At 33.9% G+C, this 11,755-nt stretch overlaps 1 protein-coding gene across 1 annotated transcript; it reads left to right on the top strand.

Annotated features, from left to right (window-relative positions):
• Nucleotides 1–2,222: 2,222 nt before the first annotated feature.
• On the top strand, nt 2,223–11,492 carry LOC120517856. Its single transcript, XM_039740360.1, has 5 exons — nt 2,223–2,343; nt 3,009–3,143; nt 5,484–5,559; nt 9,217–9,363; nt 10,612–11,492. The coding sequence occupies exons 2-5, from the start codon at nt 3,031–3,033 to the stop codon at nt 10,924–10,926; spliced, it is 651 nt and encodes a 216-aa protein (XP_039596294.1). The 5' UTR covers nt 2,223–2,343; nt 3,009–3,030; the 3' UTR covers nt 10,927–11,492.
• Nucleotides 11,493–11,755: the final 263 nt, after the last annotated feature.

Genomic DNA, 11,755 nt, shown 5'->3' with positions numbered 1-11,755 from the left:
AAGTTTTTCCCATTAAAGCAACATATTTATGCCACCCATTTATCATAGAGAATCCTGTCCTGAGACTAACCAGCTCTGCTTCCTGCTTTCCTGCCTTTCGCCATTGTGACCAGGGATCGCAGCTTAGGGTTTCTAGCAGACACTGGCAATGTAGTAATTACACAATATCCCCACTTTTTATGTAATTACTTATTTTTATTTACTTTCTTATTTGTATGTTTCCTGTTGTCAATGTTTTATTCAGCAGAGAAACTTGAATTATCTATTTTGACTTTCTGTGTGATCAGTGCTTTTTTTGTCTGATACAGAGGCATCAATGCTGCTCCAGGATATGATGAAGTTCTCTGCATCCTTGTATTAAAATATGTTTGATGGATGGGGATTGAAACCTATGTCAATGTACTTTCAAGGATGGGGGATCACAGTAAATATAGTTTAATGTCACAATAAAAGACATTTGCATGTTATTATCTTATTAAAAATCCCTGTGTCTTTTCTCTTTAATTGAATCTTACAATGTCTTTTAACTTTTCTGAACAGACATGTCCGTAAAGGTGTGGTTTTGTTACAGCAGTCTAAATTCCTCACCTGCCCAGTGCTTTTTTTCGTATATGTCTTTGGGAAAATTGAGACCCTGATGAGAACTTGAAATGCTCGCGTCTCATTCTACTGTTTCTGGAAACCCATTCTTATTTCTCTTTATCATTGCAATTCACAATTAAACCGTATTTAACCATCTATTTTCTTTGTCCAATTTATATCACGGGCAGCTAAAACATATTCCAACAGAACAATGACAGGAACCAGTGGAACTCTTGCCGTTTTCCCAGTATTGTCGTCATCATCCTCATCATCATCATAATTAGTTATTATTATTATTATTATCAGTGCCAGATTAAGACGAAATTGGGCCTGATGCTGCAATGCAAAAAAGGCCTATTTTTTCTCAGCATTGGTGCATGTGCATTCGACACTCACCGTACATGCGCAAGGAGCCCAAATTGCTTGCGACGCAACCAGCCAGCCTTTATTGAACATGAATAATAATAACGACATAGTATCTTAACAACTCGAGATTAACATCAAACTACGTAACATCAACATTCAATAGCAATTGTCTGAAAAGTGCACTTAATGCAGAAAACCTAACAATGAAATACAAAATTTCACAATTCTCTTTTACAAAACAGAGTAAGAAAAAATGAATTTGCAGAGACATTGGGTCAAAGTGACTCAGTTCAGGCTCTTGGGGGTAAAAATTTGTCCACGATTCAAATTTCATAATAGGCCAGAATCCTGTCAAGGATTTTAAAAATTCTAAACATCCATGACGGGCCCAAGGGCTGGCTTTTAGTTTTACCTTTACAGATAACCATTTAAATAGCCATCGATTTTTACTGTACAACTAACTTTCAAGGTAAAAAATTTACTACGTGGCACTTACCGAACAATAATGAAGTGGCAAGAATCCCCAAGATATTGCAAAAAACGTAGCTAAATTACTAAGTAAACTGTTTAACGTAAAATTTATAACATTAACTTGAAACCTTCAGTTAACAATAAACACAATGACGTTATAGTTATGTCATAGCGCAAAGAACAATAGTAACAGAATAATAAGTAACACTGTGTCTAGGTGTCCGAAAGTCGGACTCCAAATTTCATTCTAAGAATTATTTTGAGGTTAATATAGCAAAGGAAAACTGTTCAGCTTCCGGAAAATTCTCATCTGTTTTCATCTGGGCCTATTTCAGGAATGGGTCTAATGCGCAGCATCAATAGCACCTACCTTAATCCGGCCCTGATTATTATTATTATTATTATTATTATTATTATTATTATTATTATTATTGCCTGCTACTTTCAACATTTTTGGTGGCTTTGTTTTTTCCGTGACCCTTTCCAAGTTTCATTCATATTGCCTCCCGATGTTTCCTGGACAAGCTCTTTTTCCTCGTGACACTAAAAATTAAATCATAAGTTTTCCGATTAAACCTAAATTTTGGTTGTAACACACTTTTTAAATTCAGTCTAAATGAGTTGAGGTACTAAAAAAACACATTGAATGCTTCCTGCTAAGCTTGCTAAATTGTTGCTTGAGTCAAGATTATATAAATCATGTCGTTGCCAGGCAGCTCTCTGTTTGCCTGTTGGATGTTACACTACAATTACTGCAACCTGAGAAGTTTTAGGTCAAATTGAAGTTTCCATAATGTCTTAGTTACATGTAAACAAAACCATTCCTGCGTTCATCTGCAGTGCACAGAATGCTAAATCGTCAGTTTCCTTTAAAAATAAAAATAGACTGTATGTAACATTATTTACTATGGACTGTCAATAAAGGTAAGCACTTTTTAAATGTTGTAATTGTAATGAACTTTTATAATAGCATTTAATGACTGTATTTCCATGGAATATACTATTCCCACAATTTACAGATTAAGACATTACTTCATGTAGAAAATGGGGAAAAAATCACTTTAAAATACACTACTCTTGTGTTCTGTTGTTATTGCATTAAACATTTACTGAAAAGAGCAAAAATGTATTGTTATTGGGAACAGGAAATCAATTCTGTTAAATGGAAACTAAGTTTATTGCAAACAAACATATTAAATTATATAAACTGGACTTTAACATTGTATTTACAACATGTTTTCAGTATCACAAACCCCTGGTCTAAATGCTTTCAACAATAAATAAATTATTCCACATCTATTTATTTACATGACTGTTTGCACATATATATATATATATATATATATATATATATATATATATATATATATATATATATATATATATATATATATATATATATACTGATATCTTGTATGATGAAACATTCATTATGTAATTAATCTGGCTCTGTGAATAAAATGCTCCATTTTCTTTCTATATGTAAAGACATATTTAAGTAAAACTTTGCTAAATTTCTTCAACACAAACAAATTTAAAGTTGAAAATTGGTAAGCATGAATATAACTAACCAACATTTTGCTTTCCAGTTATTTCACGTTTCCAGTCTCCATGGATGTCTATTCACAAAACACTACCCGTAACTATTCCTTCAATCTGCCAGAACTTCAAGCGGTAACTGGTCAAATCATCAATAACCACACACGAATAAACAGAAAAAACTTGTAAGTATGAATATTTATATATATAGACATATGTATATGTAGATATATGTATGTATGTATACCTTTTCAAGATCTGTCTGTATGAGTGAGTAGCTCAGCACTAGTGTCTTAGTTAAGTATCATTTTTACCAACTTAATTTAATAAAGATGTTAGAGAAAAGCCAAGCAAAATGACACCTTTTATTGGCTAACCAATTTTTTTATTGGTTAGCCAATAAAAGATGTCATTTTGCTTGGCTTTTCTCTACATTCATAATGGCTAACACAGTACAACACCCTGATACTATGAAGATGTTAGAAATGGAAAAGTTTGCATTTGTATAAATGAAAATATCCATCTGAGTAATACTAAGGAGATACATACTAGTATACTGTAAAGAGGCAAAATTTGCTGAGATAAGATTTTGGTATTGACTGATATACAGTATAGCTTAATTGTTTGAAACCAGTTTTTGTCTACAGCAAAATAACTTGAACTGAATCAATAATTAATTAGAAGCATTGTTTTGGACAATCCCAATCAATCCAAAAACACAATCTCAAGATAAACTTCTTACAATTGCTGTGAAGAGGAATACAACAAATAAGGCAGAGAAATGATTACAGGATCTATCCATCTATCCATGTCCTAACCCACTTATCCACAACAGAGTAATGGGGAAGCTGGAGCATCAGACACAAAGGCTGGGACAATTCCTGGACAGGGTGCCACTCAATCGCAAAGTGATTATTGTAGTATGATAAAGTTAATCTCATGGCTACTGTATGAATTTAGTATGATTAGTACTGCCACCCTGTAGATCCAGTGACCTGAGTTTGGTTCTTTGGAGAACACATGCACACACAAACATGAGGGCCATTTAACAAAGCCAATTTGCCTAACCTGTATGTGTTTGGACTGTGAGAGGAAACTGGAGTACCAGAGAGAACATCCAAACTCCATACAGATGCAAACCCCAGTCTCCTTCACTGCTAGTGCACCACCTTGCTGCATTCATTAATCCATTAGATAGATAGATAGATAGATAGATAGATAGATAGATAGATAGATAGATAGATAGATAGATAGATAGATAGATAGATAGATAGATTATTAATAATAATAATAAATTTATCCATACATCTTCCAAACCTAGTTATCCAGGGCTTAGTCACGGGGCAGCAGGAGCCTATGCCAGCAATCATTATACACAAGGCAGGAACAATAGGATGTCAGTCAATTGTAGGCCAAACCCCCCCTAAACACACACAGAAAACACACACATCCCAAAGACATTCATGTTTGTTCATTTGGCCAGGCAAGAGAGAATATGTGTGTGTGTGGATATGTACTCTGTCTTGCAGTTTCTGAAAATGGATGGATTACACATCCAAATTTATTTACTAATTAAACCTGAGAATGGAATGAACCAAAATGAAAAATCCACAGAAATGTTAAAAAGTAAACAATTAAAACACAAATATTCTGCCATGTTTAAGCATGATTTAATTGATTAAAAATAATTAAACATGATGATGGTGAAGCAAGAACATATAAATGCACATTTGTACTTTGATTTTCTTTTTATATAACATTGTCTTATACAAAAAAGGTTCATAGGCAGGACTTTAGGACATTGGTTAGTATTGTTGCTTGAGAGCTCTGAGAACCTGCCTTCAACTTTCAGCTTGATCGCTGTTTGCATGCTGATCCCATTCCATTGTGTGCTGTTTTTTGATTAAATCAGTGGCTTTCATAGCCATCAATGTTTGAATGTTCTCCCTATGTTCATGTGCTTTTCCCCCAGTTCTCCTGCTTCCACTTGTGTTACAAAAGTATGTGCATGCTAGACCCCTGTTGTGTGGAAGCCTGAGTATGTTTTCTTAACTTGCACCCGATATTACCAGGATAGACTTCAGCTTCCCGAGATCCTGTGCACACAAAAAATGACGGTTTGATAAAGAATGGATTGCCCATGACATAACAATAATAATAATAATAATAGAACCACCATCAGAGCATACTGTAACACAATAAAGACATGCACTTCAAGTCTGTTCTTGTTTGCAAAGAATTAAAATGACAGAAGAGGAATGTTATATTTATTACTGTGTTAGATAACCTATTATCAGCATGCATATACATTTTTTAGTAAAGTAAATATGTAGTGTATCTTGGTAAATTATTAATGTAAACAGAGGTGTAGCACACTTTCCAGTTTCTCACTGCTGAAATTGTGAAATGCACTTGATAATAATACTGTCCACGTGAAAGAATGCAGTATATATTAATATATAAACAATACAAAAATTTCATTTAGATAACCAATTCTACTTTTTGTTATCTGTGTTTTTCCATAGGACTTTAAAACCTGTATCCCAAAATCACCCTTCCACCTACTTTCATCATCCAACAAGCCCAATGAGTTCTCTAAGGGTAAGCCCAGCTCACTGATTGCATGTCAGCATTAGGTAAACACTAGTAGCTCTACTATGAACTTGGACTGGCTGAAGGTCTCCCTCCGAGATAAAGAGATATACTATAAATAACTCCAGCCTTTTTGGATTAATTAGGTTTAAAGCAGAAGAAGATTAGCTTGTCTTCTCTGGGGAAAGCTTCTACGCACTTTGGCAGCTCTGAGCTCTACAACTACATGGTTATTAAAGGGGTAGCAGTTGTAAGATTTTAAAGAGGATCTGCTTATACCAGAGTTCATGAATGACAGTGACCAGTTTTTAAAAATTTTTTTAAAGCTATTCTTTTAAATTAATCAGGAAATGAAAAACCTTGAAATACGTTAAAATGATTAAAGAAAGTATCACACAGTGAACATGGACAGTCAGTCAGTCAGTCAATACCATACCAATTTAATTGAATGTAAGACTAATAGAGGCTATCCCAGCAGCACTGGACTCACTGTAGGAAATACCATGTACTGGGTGGTAGTTCATGACACACCCACACTCACACTCATGGGCCAACTTGGAATTGCCAATAAGCTCCACCTGCACATCTTTGGGAATGGGGGGTAGAGGGGGGGTTGCTGTAGTACCCAGAGGTTGTGGAATAACATGCAGATTGCACTTTCACAATATCCAAGTGCTGAATTCAATCCCTGCACTCTGCATCTGTAAAGCTAACATGCATCCACTTTGTAATGTATATTTCAAAATATCAACTCATTTACAAGATATCTAAGGTAACATGGCAAAACTATTATTGACTATGCTCTTCATTAGTTACTTGGCTAACCCTGTTAAAATATTGTTTAAGTCTATTGGTGGTTTCACCCTCAGATTGCAAAAAAGGAAAACTGAAAATTTAACAAAATAGACTACTCAAAAAGTTAAAACAAAGTAATATTAGTAGCTATGAATAGTAAGTGTGCTCAAAGAAGAAATAGTTAAGACTCCCTAAAATTGACTTAACTAATTATTATTACTAATACTGGGGCGGCACAGTGTTGCAGTGGTAGCACTGCTGCCTCACAGTAAGGAGACCTGGGTTCGCTTCCCGGGTCCTCCCTGCGTGGAGTTTGCATGTTCTTCCCCTTTCTGCGTGGGTTTTCTCAAGGTGCTCCAGTTTCCTCCCACAGTCCAAAGACATGCAGGTTTAAGTGCATTGCCAATCCTAAATTGTCCCTAGTGTGTGCTTGGTGTGTGTGTGTGTGTCCTGCCCAGAATTTGTTCCTGCCTTGTGCCCTATGCTTGCTGGGATTGGCTTCAGCAGACCATCATGACCCTGTGTTAGGATATAGCGGGCTGGATAATGATTGACTAATATTATTTTTGAGTGGCTAGTATGAGGAGACACATTGAACTGTAACAAATTTAGAAGTAAGATTTACTGGTATTTTGAAGTGTAAGAATACAAAAAGAATTAAACTATGTTGATCAATTTAATATGTAAATTATATGCAAGTGAGTTATAATAAAACACATAATACATTTAACCAAAAAACTACTGGGTTCTCCTATTAAAGGATTTATTTAAGCAATAATAAAACAATATTATTACATAAGCCACCACATGTGGACAGGACTTTCATGTTCCTGCACAAACTATATTGAGAAGAATCGGAGCTCAGTCTATAGGGCTTGAGATCTAAAATCAAGTGGACCCATATCTGCTTCTATTTAAAAAGACCATAAAATGTTTCTATTTTCAAATACAATTAAAAGTGAAGATTTTCAAATTTTAGTAATTTTATTTTTATAATATAACATTTGTAATTTAAACAAACGCTGACATGTGAATGTTTAAAGTCAGCTAGGTATAGACATTTTTTAAGTTAAAAAGTCTATATTATGATAAAAAAAAATCCTGGGACGAGACATGACTTTTTCAGAGATACTTTCACGTCCCATGAGAGGAGAGTTTGTGCCAAGAGATTTAACCACGCTCGGGGCTGGAAATAAAAGACAAAGAGTAGATGACAAAGTAGAACGTCATAAAGAATTGAAAAATGTTGGTGTGGTACACATGCAGAGCAGGTTAGAGATAATGGAAGTACTAAAATTTGAAAGTCAAAAAATGATAGTAAAGATCGCATTAGCGCAAGCAAACGGAAATTATTACTCTGTGAAATAATGAACAGTGAAAGGAGATCTAATATATTGCTTGCATTTAAACTTTAAGTCGGAGACTTGTAGATTGTCTAATTCATGTTAACATCAGAGAAAAGTAGTATTTCTTCCCAATGGAGAGGCATATCTTCGAGAATTAAAAGATTTGTTGTTTGGTGAAAGTGAAATCCAAATATACGAGCAGCAGAAAGGTGAAGTGGCTGATGCGTAGCGCAGGCCAAGGGGTTTCGCGAGCAAAACCACCTAGTAAAAAATTAACAAAGCCACAATTAACATGTCAACTAAAAAAATCCTTATAATCTCCAAAATTCCTGTCAAGAAGTACCAGTCGTCAGCTTACATGTTTTGTACCCTCGTAGCTTATGGATCTTCTTGATGTCAGTGCCCTAAACTGTAAAATAAATGGGAAGGTGCAAAACAGAAACTATACAGTAAATGGCAGCCACTGCATTGAAAACTACTACATACATAAGTGCAAACTGCAACAAATTAATTCACAAACTAAAGTCAGGTCACACTCTGCCAAAATGGTCAAAGAAGGCTTCAGTAATTTTACACAGCACCTTCTTTAGAAATGATTAAGAAACACTTTATATAAAAAGTGGGGGGATCGCACACACACACAGTAGCATTTTATTATATAGCAGATTAGTATAAATTAAAAAGTACAACATGTACTGTCAAACAGTGAAGCTGAAAACAGGCTATTAGATAAAAAATAAACCACACACATTATAAGATATATATGTATAAAAAAATGAGAAAATACCTGTCAGGAAATGACAGGCAAAATAAAATACAGTAAAAGACATATTTCCTGGGAGTTTAACTTTGAATACCTTCAGTGACATGGACACAGATGGCTTTATGTTTTATTTGTTTTAGCCTCATTGTTTGAGCATATATGGAACTGCACTCTTCATTAAAAAGATTCGCTCAGTTCAATAAAAAGTATAATGGTGTTATTTCAGAGAACAACTGTACAGAAGGACAGAAAAAGAAGACAGAATAAAAATGACATTTGCAAAAATATAATTTCTCTGTCTCTTATAGGATAGGTACCAGCTTCTAAAATTTTAAATTACATTAAGTGGTTTTGAAAAAGTTATGTTAAAATTTGTAACATTTACAACTTTTCTGCTTTATACATGAAATAAAAATTTAAAGAGTTTGTATATCCTCCCCCAAATTTTTTTTTTAATGTACTTGTATCCTATATCTCAGAGATATGCAGCTTAGTTTAAATGATGGCTCTACACTGGGATGCAGAGGCTGCAAAGAAATGATATCCCTTCCAGGGTTTATTAGTGCTTAGTGCTTCTGGTATAAGTTCTGACTCCCCACAGTCTTGTAATTGACAAAATATTTGTATAAAATGGACAAGTGCAAGGGTGACATTTTACATATTACCTGTTTTGATTAGAAAGAAACATATCTATCTTGTTTTCTACTGTTAATGCTGCTTATGTATGTATGTTCGGTATTTCACAGATACTTTTGTTTATAGATCTGGCAGGGATATTGTGGTAATATTTATTTTGAGCCTTTTAAAATTCATAAAAAGGCCTTTCATCCTCCTGAAGACAGACTTACTAAATCCAGCATGAGAAGAAATGAGGACATATCATATAAAAGAGCCTATTCAGATTTCCAGGTAATAAAGATTATATTTTACTTATCCATAAAACCTGGCAGAAAAAAATTATTAGCTTGTGAACAGGAAAACTGTTTTAATGATAAAACAGATGAATCACAGATGATGGCCATTGCATACCATAGCAGCTAAACATATTGATGGGCAAACTGCAGCAGATACTGGATATTCACATTAGCATTGTAATTGTCATTTCAATGTGATGACACTCATGATAGCAATCCAGACTAGAATTTTTTTCAATAAAGTGTTCATAACAATACAATATTTTAATAATCCTAAGGACACGTTTCAGTCTACCATGACTGAAAAGTATTTAAATTCTTTATACTTAGAAAATGACAATGCAAGGAAGCTCTCATATGACAAACTGCACATGAATATGTTTCTCGCAAAAACAGAAAAAAGTGTTTTTTGTAAAATGTGCTTTGACTGTGACTATGTTCTTTTCAATATTGTATTTCATCATTCTATGATGCACCATGCAGATACCTTATATAACATTTATCTAATTTTCATCTCCCCATAACTCAAAAACTATAAGGCATGTGAACATTTTATTCACACCACTGACTTTGATATGCGAGATAATCCAGCTGACCAATTTGAATCAAAAATTGAGATGTAATGGTTACATTTTCAAGAAAATTTGTTGTGTCGTGGAACAACCCCATTGAAGAAGTTAACAGTGGTTATCTAGACCTCATTTCTGGTTGCAAAGGTGCCCCCAAAAATGTAGGTCTGCCACTGCACTTTAAATGCCTATGCTCCGAATGGAAAAGCAAAAGAAATGTAACCAATAGTGTTGTTTAACTATTGTAAGTCACCTTGGATAAAAGAAGTCAACCAAATAGGCAAATGTAGATAGATAGATAGATAGATAGATAGATAGATAGATAGATAGATAGATAGATAGATAGATAGATAGATAGATAGAATTAGGTATAAATACACATTTATATACAGTATATTATGTATACAGAAAGACAGGCTCACAGTCAAATGGATTTAGGCATAAAATACTTTTGATAGATAGATAGATAGATAGATAGATAGATAGATAGATAGATAGATAGATAGATAGATAGATAGATAGATAGATATGTAAGAAAGAAATGACTCTACACTAATCAGTTATATATGACTAATCTTGTGTTACATATCTGTCAATACTAAACTGCTCTTACTCTGTTCCTATATTTTACAGATTAAGTTGTAATGTGTGCTACTTATCTTTTTAATGAACAGGGTATAAAAACTCCAAGAACCAGCAGATTTCCTCGACTTCTTGGTTGCGTGAGGCAACTCTCTATGCTGGACAAAAATTCAATTTTTGCAAAAGAAAGTCCTCAACTCTCTGAAGATATCACATGGATCACAAGTCTCGGTGCAATTGGTGGCCTCCAAGTTCAAGATGCTTTATCTAAGAACACCACAAGCAATTTCTATAAAGACACAATAAAACTAAGAAAAGTAATAGTTTCCAGTCTAGTACACACATCTGACAATTTCCCCAGAAGCAGTTGTTCTGCTGCAGGCTGCTATCACCAGCTTTACTTTTAAGATGGTTTCCACCACATTTGAGTATTAAGCCCAGAGCTATGAAACAATGTGGAAATGAAAGTTAATGTTGCTGCTATTAAGATTTTCTTTAAAGTTAACTGTGATAAAGAAAAACACAAGATTTTGTGATCAGTATTCATTAATGAAAATGTTACTCTAAAATAACCAAAAATGTCCTTATACAACATTTTTCTCACTGACAAATGTTAGCTCAGTTTATTTGTATATTTTAAAACTCCATCTGCTGTAAATGTTAATTGAGCTTAACTAGTGTGTTATTACACTATGATAACATTAAAAACTACTTTATATGGTAGACTGAAAATTGTATTAGTTATTAGTCTGTGTGAATTAAACTGACAGTTCAGGACAGAAGCACATCAGTGTGGTTTATTATATAAGAAATAACGTTGAACTGTACAAAATCAGTGCAATGAAATCACTGAGATACTACAAGTAATAAGCCTTTGTTATTAGGTGTAAGCATTAGGCTATGCTTTGATACTGTTATGCCATGCAGTATATGTTGAATGTAAATGTAATTTTTATGTTAAATTAAACACTGATTGCAATTCAGTATTTACAGGCTTTACTATGCTTTGTATACAATAATAACAGTGTGCTTCTCTGACTGAGCTGTTTGTTGGCCATCTTCAAAAGTTAAATTATTTTCCTTGTTGTGTTTTTGACTTTCTTTGATAGACCTTTATATTTTAATATTTTAGGATGAATATTCAGTGAGCATTTCAGAATATATGCCCTGATTTTAGCCCAAGCAGATGTGGTTTCTGCCTTGCACAATTATGCTGCCTGGAGAGGCTATAACCCT

The sequence above is a fragment of the Polypterus senegalus genome, chromosome 1 (assembly GCF_016835505.1).
Source record: "Polypterus senegalus isolate Bchr_013 chromosome 1, ASM1683550v1, whole genome shotgun sequence".
NCBI classification, from domain to species: Eukaryota; Metazoa; Chordata; class Cladistia; order Polypteriformes; family Polypteridae; genus Polypterus; species Polypterus senegalus.
This window is presented reverse-complemented; position numbering and strand designations above follow the sequence as displayed.